A 17,879-nucleotide genomic window follows, 5' to 3' on the forward strand; every position below is an offset into this window, starting at 1 on the left:
GCCCCTTTAAGCTTTTTTTTTTTTTTCGATAGTCTACAGAACAAACCATCATTATATAATAACTTGCCTAATTACCCTAACCTGCCTAGTTAACCTAATTACCCCAATTAAGACTTTTAATGTCACTTTAAGCTGTATAGAAGTGTCTTGAAAAATATCTAGTCAAATAATATTTATTGTGATCATGACAAAGATAAAATAAATCAGTTAGAAAAGAGTTATTAAAACTATCATGTTTAGAAATGTGTTTAAAACAGTTTCTCTCTGTATACAGAAATTGGGGGGAAAAATAAATAATACATAGTCAATAAATAATTTAGGGGGCTAATAATTCTGAATTCAACTGTATATATATATTTAAATGTACAATTGTTAAATAAAAACTACAAAAGTTACTTGATGATACTAAAATAAGACTATATAAAATATACATATTATAGACTAAACTCATTCATTTTTCTTCAGATTTCAGAGGTGGCCACTGAGCCATCCCTTATAGACTATGTAAATAATACTAAAATATGTAGGTGAACTGTCTCATGAATGGACTCAGTAGCTGGATATGCATTTTAGATATGCACATAAACGAGCGGTTGATGGAAACGGCAAGATGTGCATCGATTTTGAAAATGTGCATATAAAAACATATGCGCATAAGTGAGTAGAAAAAACTTTTTATTCAACAAAAATAAGACAATATGTGCATAAACTATGATAGAAACCCTTTTACCTAACACGCTCCATTATGCTCATTAAAAAAAGGTCATGTGATTTTGTTATAAGAGATCATGTGATGATAAAAATTTGTGTGAATGGACAAATCAGCAGGCTGTGCACTGTTAAACATCTGAAATGTTGTTTTGGTCATTCTAAAATGCCTTAATCATTTCAGTAATAGTGTTATTGCATTATTAATTACTGCGCAAGTCAATTATTAAATACAGAAAAGACTCACGCAGCTTCTTCTACCATAGCAAATTCAGTTTTTACTGTTGATATTTGGCGCCGGTTAATCAGGAAGTGGTGATTTTGCTCTCTTTGACTCTTAGGATGGAAACGCTGCTTTATTCACACGTTTTTTAATGTGAAATTCCAGTCTTGCGCCTAAATTTACTTCGTATCTTTGGATGGAAACACAGCTAGCGTCATAAAAGCAGCTTTTAAACTTTGAAAAACGAACAAAAGCTAAAAGTATTGCCTTGATCATTGTTTATCAGCTGTGTTTGTTTCATAGACGATCTATAAATCTGCACGGCAACCATCAATCTGTCTCAGAAACTATTTGTGGCTTTATTTAGAAGATGACAAATGCTATTTATACATGCAGAATTAGAGAGTGTGTGTGTGTGTGTGTGTGTGTGTGAGTGTGTGAGAGAGAGAGAGAGAGAGAGAGAGAGAGGTGACTGAAAGAAACACTTGTTCCTTTCTCTGTGTGGTCACTTTGACCTCTGACTTCTTGTCTGTTTGGAAAAAGACCATCAAAGCAGTGACCTTACACACACACACACACACACACACACACACACACACACACACACACACACACACACACACACACACACACACACACACACACACACACACACACACACACACCTGCCCCCACTTGTGTGACCGGCCGAAGCCCTCAGAGAACATATGTTACGCTTCCTCAGGATTTGCCTTTATTTGTGAACAGAACAGACCATTTCAGCATTTCTGACTTGCTTTCCAGTGCAAATATCTTCACTTTTAAGGATCAAGATTCAATTCAATTGAAAAGAACAGCCACTTACGATACTAAATGTGCTTAAAAAAAAAAGTATTGTCTCCATTGAACAGAAATTTAGGGGAAAAAAAAAAAGGGGGCGAATAATTCTGACTTTTCCAGCACATTTCTAAACATAATAGTTTTAATAACTTATATATATTTTCAAGACACTTCTATACAGCTTAACGTGACATTTAAAGGCTTAAATAGGTTTATTTGGTAAACTAGGCAGGTTAGGGTAATTAGGTAAGTTATTGTATAATGATGGTTTGTTCTGTAGACTATCGAAAAAAAAATAGCTTAAAGGGGATAATAATTTTGACCTTCAAATGTTCTTAAAAAATTAATAACTGCTTTTATTCTAGCCAATATAAAACAAATAAGATTTTCTCTAGAAGAAAAAATATTATCAGACATACTGTGAAAATTCCCTTGCTCTGTTAAACATAATTTAGGAAATATTTAAAAAAAGAAAAAAAAATCAAAGGGGGCTAATCATTCAGACCTCAACTGCTTGTGTGTGTGTATGAATAAATAAATAAATAAATAAATAAATAAATAAATATATATATATATTACAATATAAGTAGGCTTATAGGTAGACGTATTGGTTTAATCGATTATTAGTATGCTTTTATTATTTTTTTATTGAAAGAAAAACAAGGTGAATTATTACATACAAGGATTTGACAAGTCTTTTTCTCTTTTTTTTGATACATTTTCTCCTATGAACAACCTCCCTCCCCTTCAAAAAAGTAACAAAGTATATTTTTATTATTAAAGTAATTATTGTTTATAGTATATACAGTATATAGTTATAAGTATATACTGTGTATATGTGGAATATTATATATATATATGTATATATTATTAATATATATGAAAAATATATAACAATTAATATATATATAACAATTAAAATATAAAAAAAAATGATAAAGCAAAAGAAACAATCCAAAGAGAAATCAAGATGGTTTCTTACCCCATTAACAGATATGCTTTATTTCTTTACACATAAACCCAAAAATACATGAATAAAAGCTTGAATCAAATCTGTTGATCATAGAAATCAATCAGATATTTACTGAAGATGTTAGAAGGAACTGTCTGATTTATGAATAAATATCAATTATGTTTTGTAACATCTTTATAAATGTTTTGAAGAGTTTTGCTTGAATGTACTTCTACTAGAAAAAGTATCAAAATATCTCCATTTGTAGCTGTTCTGAAAAAGAACCAAAGTCATTTTTGATGTAAAATAACTAAATGTAAGCAAACTAAATGTATACTGATTTAACCCTTCTGCTATGTTTAAATTAAACTACCCTTTTGTTATGTTCAGGATGAAAACATCCACTGAATTGAACTGCTGTAAAATGCATCAGATAAATTTAGTTTTTCATTTTTTTTTTTTTTTTGCATAAATCTGGTAATCAACTTCAATCCTGATCAAAACTACTACATGTTTTTAAAATTTAGAAGATTTTAACTCTTTGATTGCCAAGTAAACAAATGATGTCACTTATTTGGTGAAAAACACACACAAAATGACGTATTTTCAATATAAAAGGTAGGTGTAGACAGGATTTTTTTTAAACCTTTTATTACAGTCTTGGACATGTGAAAGATTAGTGACAACACTGGCTTTGATGCATTGTTAGATTTTCATTCTCCCTAATGTACTGTAGGTGGCTGTTTTTGCTCCACTGACTTCCATTATAAGCACATTTGATGATGCATAAATACACAGTCTTTGTTTTTGTCTACTCCATGTTGTTCTGAGAGCTGAGATGCATATGTTGATTTTGTTAGACACATCAAGGTAGGTGCGTAGACACTCTCACAGACTTACAGACACACATATACAATTTAATTCGCTGTTATACTCTATATAAAATCCAGAAACTAAGCTGTTTTTGCACAGGCCTATCTAAAGGGTTAATGGTGCCAACTTATCAACAGTGAACATTACAAATTTGACCTCTTCCCAACAAGGAAAACCACCAACAATCAGAAATGCATAAGTATATAGTGTCATGGATAATAAAAAAATGTCAACCCAAGTTCATTCTGAAAATGTAGCCCACGCAGACGTTTTTGGAGGACGCGATTTTTGTGGCCGGAGGTACCTATGGCTGCATTTAGTTTTTTCACAACCCAAGCTCATTCTGGAAACGTAGCCCCGCGGACGTTTCTGGAGACCGCGATTTACGTGGCCGGAGGTACGTAAAGGCCGCGTTTGGTTTTTTTCTAACGAACGCCGCGGGGCGGTGTGGCGCCGCTCCGCCCCTCCTCTTCGCGCTCGCCGGCCGACGGCTCGCCTCCGAGTGGAGGGCTTTCCCGACGCAATCAGTTTGTCCGCCTAGCTCACAGCGTTGCGTCGGCGGAGCGGAGGCCCCGGAGGAGGAGGAGGAGCCGGAGCCGGCCGCGGTGGACGACGACCGGGATCGAGTCCGGGGAACGGCGGGTTCCGGAAATCATGTAAGACGAAAAACGGAATCCGGAAAATAAGGGCGAGAACGCGGCGGGATCTGAAAACGCGGTCGAAATCGAAGACGGAGACTTTTGCTTTTTTTTTTTTTTCGATCCGGCGGCTATTCGCACAAGAACGGCGCGGGCGCGAACGCCCGAGACGCGAAAAAGCGCGCACAGCGGCCTCTCGCGGATCCGCGAAAACAAAAAAACACTCGAATACGTACCTCCCGGGATGTAAATCGAGGTCCGCAGAAACGTCCGCGGGGCTACGTTTCCACAATGAGCCCGGGTTGTTTTTTCAAGCAAACGATACGGGCGGTGTGACACCGCTTATCTTCGCGCTCGCCGGCTGACGGCTCACTTCCTCCATGTGGAGGGCTTTCCCGCCGCAACCAGTTTGTCCGGTTAGCTCTTTGTGTTACATCGGTGGAGCGGAGGTCCGGGGGAGAAGCCGGCTGCGACGACGACCGGGTTTGAGTCCGGGAAAGAGCCATCCCAGAAATCAGGTAAGACAAAAAAACAGAAATCAGTCCAGTTCATAACGGGGCAAGAATGCAGTAAAATCTGAAAACAAGGTCAAAATTCGACAAGGGCTTTTCTTTTTTCTGGGCGGCTTTTGTAAATCATCGCTTGGGTTTAGGGAAGGAGGAGGAGGAGGGTGGCTGAGTCGGCCGATTAGGAGGCCGCTCAGTCAATCGTTCAGTCATTCAGTCAATCACTCCGACGGCTTTTTATGCGAGTACAGCGCAGACGCAAATGGCGCACGCTCGCGAGGTGCGCACAGCGGCCTCTCGCGGATTCGTGGAAACAAAAACTGCACAAATACGTACCTCCCGGGACGTATTTCGCAGTCTTCAGAAACGTCCGCGGGGCTACGTTTCCAGAATGAGCCTGCCTTAAAAAATGTAGTTATAATGGCAGTCAATGAGGCAAAAACAGCCGCCAACAGTAAATTAAGGAGAAAAAAATGAAAACCAATCAAAAACAACGCATCAAAGGCAGTGTTGTTTTACATGTCCAAGACCTAGTCCAAATAAATCTAGTCCAGATCTACTTTTTACATTGAAAATACGTCATTTTGTGTGTGTTTTTTCACTGAATTAGTGTCATCAATTATAAATTTGACAATTAAAAAGTTAAATCCTGTAATTTTCTAAGCAATTTAGTAGTTTATATCAGGACTGAGGCTGAATAGCAGATTTTTGCAAAAAAAAACATGTTAACAATATTTATCTGATGCATTTTTACAGCAGTTTAATTCAGTGGATGTTTTCATCTTTAACATGACAAAAGGGATAGTACATTTCCAAAGTGTATCGTTGAGTTAAAGAAAAAACAAATCCAAAGCATTTTCCCAAAATATTTGTCAAAATAAGATTTGTCACCAAAAATCATTCTGCTAGCTGAAAAACACAGAGAAAGTTATATCCAAATTAAGACACAAAATCACCCCAGATTTCATGAAAACATCCCCAACACTACATAAGGGTTAAAAACCATAACAGAAAACAAGACATAAATACTCTAAACCAGTGTTTCTCAACTGGTCGGTCGGGTCGCAGGAAAATTTTCAGTGGGTCGCAGAGTATGTGGTAAAAAAACAACTACAAACATTTAATTTTTAACTTATTTTGCTAATACCAGACTTTTATTTTGAAATGCATGAGCGACAAGTGTACCGTATAAAATGTAACATTTCATTTAGTAACAGAAACAAATATGTCGAAGTGCAAGTACGACCCCAAATATGTAAAGTATGGATTTACATATACTGATGACAAAAAAAGGCTTAACCTCAGTGTGTCATATGTAGTGATGTGCTCTCACAAGAGCACATTTAGAAACCAAACATTTGTCATTTTTACTTTGTAAAATTTCTATAATTTGAGACATTTTGTTAAATGACAGCAATAATATACTGTTTATTTGTAAGTCTTGGTGATTTTTTTATGATTTATCTGTCACTACTTGTGTATGTTAACAAATAAATACAAATATATTATAATTCCTAAAATTATATTCTAGATCCTTAAAATTTGGGTCGCTGGTTGATGACCATGTAAAAATGTGGGTCCCATGGCCAAACCAGTTGAGAACCCCTGCTCTAAACTACAGTAATGACTATAGAAAAGTGGATTCACAAACACATGCTCAACTTCACAAGCAGACTGAGTAGCTTCAGCTGCCCGAGGGACATAACAAAGGGCAAAGCCATAACAAATCAGTCAGTCATCGCTCTGTGAGGATGGCCCGTCCCGTCAGCAGAGTGTGTTTGTGTCAGACTGGTGTCTGGTGGCGCCACAGAGGCTCATACCTGTGATTAAACTGGACACCAGCAGGGGGAGCACCAGCATCTGCAGCATCCGCATCAGCAGCTCTCCGGGGAAAGAGAAGTACTTCACCTCCCGATACGACATCTTATACGGCCGCAGTCCGAATCCCAGGATTATTCCTGCAGGAGGAAAACAAGGATGTCTTTAACTGTTTAACAGGTATTGCAACATCATATCATAGAATTAAAAGAAACCTATCCTTTAAAAAAACAAAGCTCAAATTAAACTCAAACTCTAAATTGTGTTGGGAACACAATGGGGTATATAGGGGACTTTTTATTTTTAATAAACCAGCCTTCTGTTTCCGGTGAACACCATTACAAAATTGCCCCATTTAGGATCAGATTTTTAAAAACATCATTAATCTTCACTGCCTGATTGACATACATTATAAAGTGGGTCTCAGACTGAACAAGTAGCATGGCTTTAAATGACATCTTCTTCACGCTTTGTCTTTAAAATATGCAAATTTCTTTTAATTTTTATTTATTTTCCAGTATTTTCAGTGGAGTTTCTGCGCTTGCCAGCTGCTACCGATGGTGCTTTTGTTGTGTTGTTTTTCATCCTATTTTACGCTTGAACAACTAAATAAATGCTTAAGTCTATTTAACTAATTGTATTTGAATTACATTACAACATTATGTAAAAGGAACCTTATGTTATTGAAAATAGTCACATTAGCCTTTCCCCGGAAGTTTATCATTGGCTGAACAACACTAGGGGCCCTATCATACACCCGGCGCAGTGTGGCGCAAGACGTGGCGCAGTAGTCTTTTGGTAGTTTCAGCTTGGCGCAAGAGTCATTTTGAGGTGTTGCGCTACGCTGTTTAAATAGCAAATGCATTAGCGCTCATATGTGCGCCCATAGGCGTTCTGGTCTAAAAAGGAAGGCGTTCTGAGGCGGACCGCTGGCGCGTCGCTATTTTGAGAAACTATAATAGATTTTTCATTAGACCAAAACTAACCCGGTCTAAACTCCGGCACAGAGTTGCGCCTCGCTTACACACTGCTTAATACACACAAGAGAGCAATAGGCAAATATCTTTACATATGAAAAAATGTAAATATTAAGGATATATATAGGATATAATAAGAATAGATATAGAATATAAATATAAAGGATTAAAATATTACACAACATATTATTTTCTAGCCTACATAAATCAATGTCTTCTTCATCTCGGGAGGCTTTTTCAGTTCATTCATAACAATTTGCTTTTGTATAATGACATATTATTTGCAGTGTTATTTATTATATCCATATTTATATTTGTTTTATTAAAAACAAGCTTAGATTTGCCCACCTTTGACAGGTGGGCAAATCTAAGACCATATGGGGCAGGGCAGGTGTATTTGGAAATAACTCAGTATTTTGACCACACTTGGTCATTATTGTTCATTTATTCGTTTGCTGGAAATTAGAACTGAATTTAAAAAATAGTTTTGAAACGAATATTTGCGCTTAACAAACACAATTTATTATTTATAGACTAATTGATGTCTGTGCGTAAAGGTTTCCGTATCCAAGAGCGAAAGTGAAAGTAGATCCATTATCTCTCATTCTCACGCAGTAGATGCTCTGTTTAACAGTTTTCTGTTAAAAAACTGTTAACTGTTTGCTTGTGAAATGCTCAGTTTTTCCACTTAGACTTACTTTGCGTCCTGTAAATAGCGAATGCGCTCTTGGCGTGATGCAGCTGGCTCTTAAAGGGAATGGGAGATGAGACTCTAATTGGTTTATTCTAAAAACACACCTATAACTCATTAAGAAAATAAACTCAACCCTTTTAGACCATGCGCCATGGCGCAAAGCGAATTTTCCCGTCCGTAAATGAGCAAAAATGCGTTCTGACACGCCCTGAAAGCGTTTGCGCCCTGCGTTTTGCTCTCTGCGCATGGACCGTCAAAATAGAGCCCAAGCTGTGCATATAGCCCATTGATTGATCAGCACTTGTGTAGTTGGTTCGTGCTGATGGATTGGGGAGCGTCTGGTTTTTCAGCTGTTTCTAATCTGTAATTAGATTTTCTAAGATGGAGATGTATATTTAAAGCCTTTGGAAATGTCTGGATGTATTTTTGTCCGCTGAGGAAGGCTTTTAAGTCGAATGCGTTTAGTTTATTTCATTCAATTTTAATTATAACTCCTTTATTTACTGGAGTTCCCTATTTTTTATTTTATTTTATTGAAATATAATACTTTAACCCAGAATAACTGTTAAAAGTTATTAGTTACTAGATAATTAGTTAAAGTTATTAGTAGCTAATAAAGGTATAGTAAGGAATAACATTATTTTATTATATATATTTTATATATTTTTATATATTTTATAATTATGAAAAGCACAACGTTTCTGTGTGGAGTTTGCATGTTCTCCCTGCCTTCGCGTGGGTTTCCTCCGGGTGCTCCGGTTTCCCCCACAGTCCAAAGACATGCGGTACAGGCGAATTGGGTAGGTTAAATTGTCCGTAGTGTGTGAGTGTGTGTGTGTGTGTGTGTGTGTGTGTGTGAACGTGTGTGGATGTTTCCCAGAGATGGGTTGCGTACAAAATGCTGGATTAAGATCGTCTAGGGGGTCGAATCGAGATCGCAATTTTTTTACGATTAATTGTGCAGCTCTAAATTATGGAAAGATTTTTCAGGAGGGCTAATAATTCTGACTTCAACTGTATATGTATGTATGTATGTGTGTATCATAATTTCCATAAAATATTGATTAAAAAAGCATAATCTCACCCACGATGACGGCAGCGACGGTGAGGATGACGAAAGCGTTCCTCATGAAGAAGCCCTTGACGTCATTGCTGGAGATGTTCTGGACAGTGTTTTTGGCCCTCAGCGAGCGCTCGGTCAGGCCATCCCGCAGCTGCTGGACTCTGCTGCGCTGCAGACGCGTCTCTCCGTTACTCTGAGTCATGTCTGGAGGAGACGCCACACCGCCGACACTGCACACAGCAACACACGGGTCTGTAACGCAACAACCAGCAATACAAGTCAATGAATCATCAAACACTGCACTACAAAAGAAAATGACTCATTGGATTTCGAGAGTTCACACTTAGCTGATGTTTGTTTGGCATGCTGTCCCGGGAGAGAGCCCTGAGCTCAAGGGATCCGCGAGCCCAGGGCTCCCTCCCGATCGCAGAGCGAGAGGGGAGCTTAAGCTTAGGTAGATCTCAAACTACCCGGCTGCGATAGCTAAGGAAACATTTGAGGAGAAAGGGAGTAAACTAGTGCCTGGATTGCTTAATTATGTATATATTTGGATGGTGGGAAGAAACGGGAGGACCTAGGGGAAACCCACCTGGACACAGGAAGAATAAACAAACTCCGCACAGAAACTCCCAGCCGGGCGAGGACCAGAGCTGGCAGTGTTCTTGCTGTGGGGCAACAGTGCTAATCACTGGGCCACTGTGCTGCCTAATCTAAGAAAAGGAGGAGGAGGAGGGGGGGGGGCCTTCCATAGGAAGATAACTATGGACTGAAACTATGCTTATTTATAGCAAATGGGAAATCATATGATTGGGAGATTGTCAGGCCCGGATTGGCTTATCGGGAGAACCGGGAGAATTCCCAGTGGGCCGGTCCATTTTTTGGCCGCGAGGGCCGGTGTCCCTAGCTGCTTGCACTCTCAGCAGTTGTACTTTTTTAATTTATTTGTTTATTTGACCATACCCTCACTCTTTTTATTCATTATTTTGCCGCAGCTCTGCTCTTTTTATTTATTTTCTCGCGGCCCCGTGAGCAAAATGATCATCATTAACCTGCGGGCTGCACCCCATTCCACCCCAAACAGCGGCACCTTAGTGAATATTAATTAATATTAATAAATATTACACCTGCTTAATGAAAATCAGATGATTTACTACATTAATAAATCTTAACTTTTAATCTTAACATAACTTGATCAGAAATCTAAAATATGGAGAAAAAGAGTAGGGTAAAATAAGAGTAGATATCAAGTCGTAGCTATCGTAGTCTAGTGGCTAGCACGTTATGCATTAACGCAGCCGACCCGAGTTTGCACCTCACCAGAGTAAAATATGTTTTTTTTTCAGTGTTAAGACATAAAATACTGTTTGGGTTATTTATGTAGGAATACATATTTTTTTGTGTGTGTGACGACTGTTACAAAGGACTGGATATCTATAAAGAATTAATATTCTCATATTTATGAAAAACATTTGAAGTTCTAAAGCAGCTGTGTCCTTGAAAAAGACGTGTTATTGTCATTTGAAACTGAATTGGAAATGACGTTATTTTAATATTGTCAGTCGTCGACTGAGGTGGGCCGCTCTAAGGCTTGAAACTTCAGAGCTAAAAAGGAGTCCCACTCCGGCCCTGGAGATCGTGATTAGTAAATGCGAGATCAGCCGTGATAAATCATAATCACGTGATCCTCTCGAAATTTGTTTATAAATAAACTTCACTTACACAATTTTTCAATTTCAAGGTAATTGGTTGCAAACAATTGATATGGGCTGAAGTTGACCATAACTCAATTCAAGTTGTTTGTTTAAATCCAGCCCATATAAAATGGTTCCAACCACTTACCTTAAAAAAACATTAGTAAATCCAATGAGTCATTTTTTTTCAGTGTGAAATGTTGTGAGGGATTGTGCAACTGTGTTTGCGCCACTATATGGTTGCATATCAGAAGAAATAAAAATTTGTCTTGGCCAATTTCACAATTCTATAAAACTATAGAAGTTGCGGTCCCACTTTATATTAAGTGTCCTTAACTACTATGTACTTACTTCAAAAAATAAATACAATGTACTTACTGTGTTTATAATGTATTTGAGAACACTTGTGGTGCTTTTGAGTTGGGATAGAGGTTGGGTTATGGACAGGTTTGGTGGCATGGGTAGGTTTAAGGGTGGGTTAAGGTGTAAGGGATGGTCAACATTGTATTTACAAATGTAGTTACAAAAGTTAGTTACAGATGTAATTACATACATGTATTTAATCAAGCATAGGTGCACAGTAAATACATGTATTTACACAATAAGTACTCTTAATTCCTGTATAAGTACATATTAGTTAAGGCCACTTAATATAAAGTGGGACCGAAGTTGCTAGTAAATTTTGCAAATAATTATTAAGATAAGACAAGTCATATGTTGAAATAAACCTGAAAAACCAAGGTGTGATCACACAAGGTTTGTTTAGCAAATGAAAACTAAAACTATTGGTCAAAAATCAGTTTTGTTTTGTGCAAGTGTGTTTGCGTCACTATATGGTTGCATATCAGAAGCAATGAACATAAGTCTTGGCCAATAATTTGGCAATCTTCATTGATAGAAGCTGCTCGTATTTAAAATTAATTACATAGGAAAGGCAAGTCATATGTCGAAATAAACCTGAAAAACCAAGAAGCGTTCACATAAAGGTTATTTTTGTAAATTGAAACTAAGACCAAAACTATTCGTCAAAAATTTGCTTAATTAACTTAAATAATTAAAAAACCTCAACTACTGAAAAACTAAAACGAAATAAGACTAACAAAAGTCACAGAAAAATGAATTGTAATAAAATAATCATTAACATTAAATAAATGATAAGAGGTTTGCACAAGAGTTGATGTAAGCTTTGCAAAAAACGCTGCTTTGGTGGACACTGGAAATGTTCTGTTGACTCTGTTAAACTACAATTACAAAAACTGAAACTACATTCATTCATTTACTTTTCGGCTTAGTCCCTTTATTAATCTGTGGTCGCCACAGCGGAATGAACCGCCAACTTATCCAGCATATGTTTTACGCAGTGGATGCCCTTTCAGCTGCAACCCATCACTGGGAAACACCCATACCCTTTTACTCACACACATACACTATGGCGAATTTAGCCTACCCAATTCACCTGTACCGCATGTCTTTGGACTTGTGGGATAAACCAGAGCACCCGGAGGAAACCCACGCTAACACAAGGAGTACATGCAAATTCCACACAGAAATGCCAACTGACCCAGCCAAGGCTTAAACCAGTGACCTTTTTGCTGTGAGGTGATCGTGCTACTCACTGCGCCACCGTGACGCCCTCCGAAGCTATATATAAAAACTAAATCGAAATGTTTTCACATTTCAAAAAACTATACAACTGTATATAAAAAAAATCTTTGTCCACAAGAAAACGAAAACACACCGTAATGCATGTTATAGTACACATAAAATCAAAACTAACCATATTGAGTTTATTAGCTCGCATTGCTAGTTTTGTGGCGAACAATTCATCTGTGCATGTCATTAAGAAAAATAATAGTTTGCCCCTATAATCTTTAATTGAAATCTGTAAATGCACTTTCTGTTTGTTTTCAGTCAAATTTCCAGATTACGTCAGAAATTGGGCATAGCTAACATAATTAGCCACGCCCCTCCAGCTGTTTTGACAGCAAACAGAAATGGTGAGGAGTTAGGTTGTAATAACTCTCCCCAAACCCTTTTCTAGATCTTTCTGAATGAAATGCCAACTTTACTACAATCAATCAGGTCGCAGTAGAAAAACAAGCCACGCCCAATGATTTCTCATTGAATATTCTGTTTCTCTAAGAACGGCGTCACACTACGAAAAAATAAAAACAGTCACAGCTTCTGGTTCATGCAGACTTTAACAGCATGCCCAACCAAGAGGGGGCGATAATGACAGTTTTAAGCTGAGTTTACAACAAACGTGGAATTAAGTATATGTGCAAGTTCACTGCATACAAGTCAGTGCAAGTATGAGAACAGAATGACACGAAATACGTGACGTGTTTGTCACAAATGTGCAAAATTCGGCTTAATCACAGGTTTGAATTTGGTGTGAACCCAGCCATGTTGGCAAATCAAAAAGGAGAAAATAGAGTACACTCTGGTGTCATGACGTGAACATTCATTTGTAGTGTCCACACGACCACACTGTACCCAGAGTTTTAGAAATTATTCACCCTGACCAGAGTTTTGGTTTCTGTCACCTGATAATTAATTTTCGTTTGGACAAATGATGAAACCGCATAGAAAAAAACTGTGGTTTTGAAACTACTCATGTTAATGTGGACAGGGCCTGAAGGAGTATAAGTGCGCGAGCATGTAGTGTTTCTTTACAGACGTACATCTACTGGCCCGGCATGAATAATACAGCTTTTTCACATCTATTTTCGTAGATCTATGTGTGAAAGTTGTCATAATTTAGTTTCAGACAAATGAAGGAATAACATTAACATTTTTAGCGCATCCTAGTTTTATAAATGGACCCTCAAAACTTCTTCTAAAACAACCCACTTCAAATAAAACTGATTTGTTTTAACAGAATCAGGCTTCATTTTCATAGATCCATAAGTGAAAATCTGTCATCTGTACACACATTTAGTTTAAAACACATGAAGGAATTACATTTAAATTTTTAGCACATCCTTGTTTTGTAAATAGACCCTCAAAATTTCTTTTGAAACAAACAACGACAAATAAAACAGTTGTTTTTAACAGAATCAGACATCATCTTCATAGATCCATGTGTTATTAAAAATATTTAAAGCACACTTCTCCTGAAAAGACCACAAGATCTGAAGTGTCAGCCATGCAAAAAAAATAGTTGCATGCTATGAGCATATTGTAATCATTAGGGTTTGTGGTTTCTTCAGATCTCTAACCAAAAGTATGAGCAAAAAATAATAGTGATGCTTGCCTAAAATAAAAAAATTAACTCTTATATAATCTGAGTTGATTAAAAGTTCGAAATTCATTAATACACTGAAATTACTTTCGAAAAAAAAAGTAATTGCTATTACATTTCAGAATCAATAACTGATAAACAGCGAGTAGAATTTAGCAGATAGCATTTCTTAAGTAAAAAACCTGAATAGTATTTTCTTGTGGTTCAGTATCTATAAAATATATTTGGTTCAAAGATGAAAAGGTGTTAACAAGCAATAAAAAACTGCAAGTTGTAAATGTTTTTTTACACCCTATAATGTGTCGTTTCATTTTAAACCTTCATACTTCGCAAGTATATCAAAAGCCACTAGATTTTACTCATTTATCAATACATTTATTTTTATATAATTATTTTTTAGGGGTTTTCACCTTTATTGATAGGACAGTGGAGATTGACAGATAGGAAAGTGTGGGGAGCAGAGACAGGGAAAGGATCGGCAAAAGACCCCGTGCTGGGAATCGAACTCAGATTGCTGCTAGCACCCAGGTGCTATATGTCGACGCACTAACTAGGCTATTGCCGCTGACTTTATCAATTATTTTTAAAATAAAATATGGAAAAATATAATCACATTTAATTAAAGATTTCAAAAAATAATAAAAAACAGTGCTTTCTACACTGTAAACAAAACATATCATTCATTATTTAATTTTCCTTTGGTTTAGTCTCTTATTTATCAAGAGTCGCCACAGCAGAATGAACCACTAACTATTGCAGCACATGTTTTACACAGCAAATGGTCTTCCAGCCACAACCAAGTACTGGAAAACACCCATACATTCTCACATTCGCACACACACTCATTCACTATGGCTAATTTAGATAATTCAATTCACCCATAGCGGTGAATTGTTCAGTTTTAGTTTACTCACCGGAATGAACCACCAACTATTCCAGTATATGTTTTACACAGCAGATGCCCTTCCAACTGCAACCCAGTACTGTGAAACATCCAAACACCTGGAGAACATGCAAAGTCCACACAGAAATGCCAACTGACCCAGTCGGGAATCAAACCAACGACGTTCTTGCTGTGAGGCGACAGTGCTAACCAATGAGCCACTGTGCTGCCCCATTTACTGTACTATTTACAATTAAGTTTTACATAACATACACTCTTTTCATGTTTAGTAATGCTTATTTGTCCAAAGACTCCTTTTAGTCAACACATTTAGCTGGTTTTACAATTTGAGGTCACACAACACATTTTACTGAATGTATTTAATTTATCTAAAAGTTTATTACACGTTTATTACATCGCCACTGGATTGCATGGTTTGGGATTTGCTCTTTAGTGTTTGGACTTTCAGCAGTGAAAATTAACCCACACTGAACTGAACTAAAATGAACTCTGAAAACTGAACTGACACTGCTTCAGTCTACTGTAATCTTCTATGTTAAGCTGCTTTGACACAATCTACATTGCAAAAGCATTATAGAAACAAAGATGAAAAAAAAAAAATCTATAGAGTTTTTGGCTTGTTTCTAGTCCAAATATCTAAAGAAGCATGTTCCAGAATAGAAAGAATATTGTTTTGTTTTCAGAAACATTAAGTCAAAATTAAGTCAGAATCATTTTTTTCCTTAAAAGCAAGCTAATCTACTACAGGGATAAATAAAATAATCTTGTTTTTATTTTTTGTTTGTACATTGAATTTCTTTTTTCTCCTAATTAACTTTACTTACTTAAAATGAAATTTACATAACCAAAAGCTGGGAGGCACGGTGGCTCAGTGGTTAGCACTGTCGCCTCACAGCAAGAAGGTCAGTTGGCATTTCTGTGTGGAGTTTGCATGTTCTCCCCATGTTGGTGTGGGTTTCCATCGGGTGCTTCGGTTCCCCCCCACAGTTCAAAGACATGAGCTATAGGTAGGACCAGACAGAATGTGTGGACGTTTTTTTTTTTTTGCTATGTCCGCGCAGAAATTTGTAAAAAAAAATCTGCATATTAATGTGGAATGATTTTGGGATTATTGTAACTAAAAACTTAATATATGAAATAAAAAAATACCCTTTTTAAGTTTTAATGTTTACAATGCAAATCCAATTAGATCCTCTTATTTGGTAAACAAAGCAAGTCTCTCATATAATATATCTACTAAAAGGCAAAAAATACTACTGTACAAACTGTATTGTAAATACATAATATAAACATTTTCATATTAGTCAATAATATAACTGACATTATTAAAAAAAACTGAACAAATATATACTGTATTTACACATGTTTACACAAATAAACGAATGATAGGTCACACAGATTCCATGTGGGCATAGCTATTGGTGAATTGGATGAACTAAATTGGCTGTAGTGTATGTGTGTTTCCCAGTTTCCCAGTACAGGGTTGCAGCTGGAAGGGCATCCACTGTGTAAAAGAGATGCTGGATAAGTTAGCGGTTCATTCCCCTGTGGTGACCTCTAATAAATAAAGGGACTAAGCCGAAGGACAAGGAAATAACCAAAATTTCCTTCAATTAACACATTTAACTTGTTTTACCATATTAAATTGTATTGAAATATTTTGTACTTATTTTACTTTACTATTATTATTACTATTATATATATAATGCTAGTTACCATAACTTTATGAGTTACTTATAATTTTAAATACTTATAAATTTAAATATGACAGAATTGTACTGAATTTTGTTTTACTGAAAATGTACATAACCATACACATTTGTCCAGATTAGTAATGTAAGTCAACTAAAAGCTCCTCCAATCAGCAGCACATTTAACTTGTTTCACCATTTGCAGTCTCACAACAAACAACATAACCCAGTGAGCTCGTTAGAAGTGAGTAGAGTGCAGGTCAGCACAGGTCTCTGAAACCCAGCCAGATGCGTCTGCGTCTCAATAGTTATCTAGCAGCGCAGTTATCTTTCCACGTGTGCTAGGAAAACAGCCAGACCAAACATTACTGCTGCTCTCTCACACACTTGGACTCGCATGCTCTGAGAACCACACACACACACACACACACACTTAGAAGATCACTAGACAGTGTACTCACATCAGAAAAATACAGGATTTGGTTCAGGGAAGATCCTCCACGCCGAGGGAGCAGAGAGAAGTGTGTACTTAGAAAGAAACTGCAGGAGTTTGGAAGGGAAGAGTGTGTGTGTGGAGGGTGTGAAGGAGAGGGAGAGGGAACGCCAATCAGAGAGCAGAAGAGAGATGAGAAGGGGCGGGTCTTTAATGAAGGACAGCAGCTCTTTCACAGCTTGGGGAGGAGAAACTGCCAGCTCAACTGGGGGTGGGTCTTGGGGAGAGGCTCCACCCACCACGAGATGAAGAGATGGAGGGAAAAAAGCATGTGTTTGTTTTCACATTCAGTGGGGGTTTTAAACGGCTGTGCAGATATAATGGGGAAGTTCTACATACTATTTACTCGCTCTCAAGTGGTTTCAGGTCATTATGGGTTTCATTTATTCTGTTGAACACTTAAGAAGATATTTTGAAAAATGTTGGAAACCTCCAAGCAGGCATTTTTTGTTTTTAAAAGATGTCTAATAGACATCGAAATGTAGACAGCTTGGCTAAAACAAAGCTAAATTTGGGCTGTCAATGAAAATCTTATAGACATCTAGGAATTGGACAAAACTGGACTAGTCATCAAATAAACAGAAA

General features: G+C 37.1%; 1 protein-coding gene across 7 annotated transcripts in view; it reads right to left on the reverse strand.

Annotated features, from left to right (window-relative positions):
* slc1a3a (solute carrier family 1 member 3a) overlaps positions 1 to 17,353 on the reverse strand; it is a 54,086-nt gene extending 36,733 nt beyond the window's left edge. For 3 of the 7 annotated variants that reach the window (XR_012405755.1, XM_009301170.4, XM_073949825.1), the window contains exons 1-3: positions 17,263 to 17,353; positions 9,293 to 9,501; positions 6,540 to 6,677 (exon numbers count right to left, since the gene is read on the reverse strand). Coding sequence is in view for 4 of the 7 variants with exons in the window: in XM_009301170.4 (XP_009299445.2) it covers positions 6,540 to 6,677; positions 9,293 to 9,473 (319 nt within the window). In the remaining 3 variants the exon portion in view is untranslated. 7 annotated transcript variants of the gene reach the window in all.
* Positions 17,354 to 17,879: the final 526 nt, after the last annotated feature.

The sequence above is a fragment of the Danio rerio genome, chromosome 5 (genome assembly GCF_049306965.1).
Source record: "Danio rerio strain Tuebingen ecotype United States chromosome 5, GRCz12tu, whole genome shotgun sequence".
In the NCBI taxonomy this organism is placed as follows: domain Eukaryota; kingdom Metazoa; phylum Chordata; class Actinopteri; order Cypriniformes; family Danionidae; genus Danio; species Danio rerio.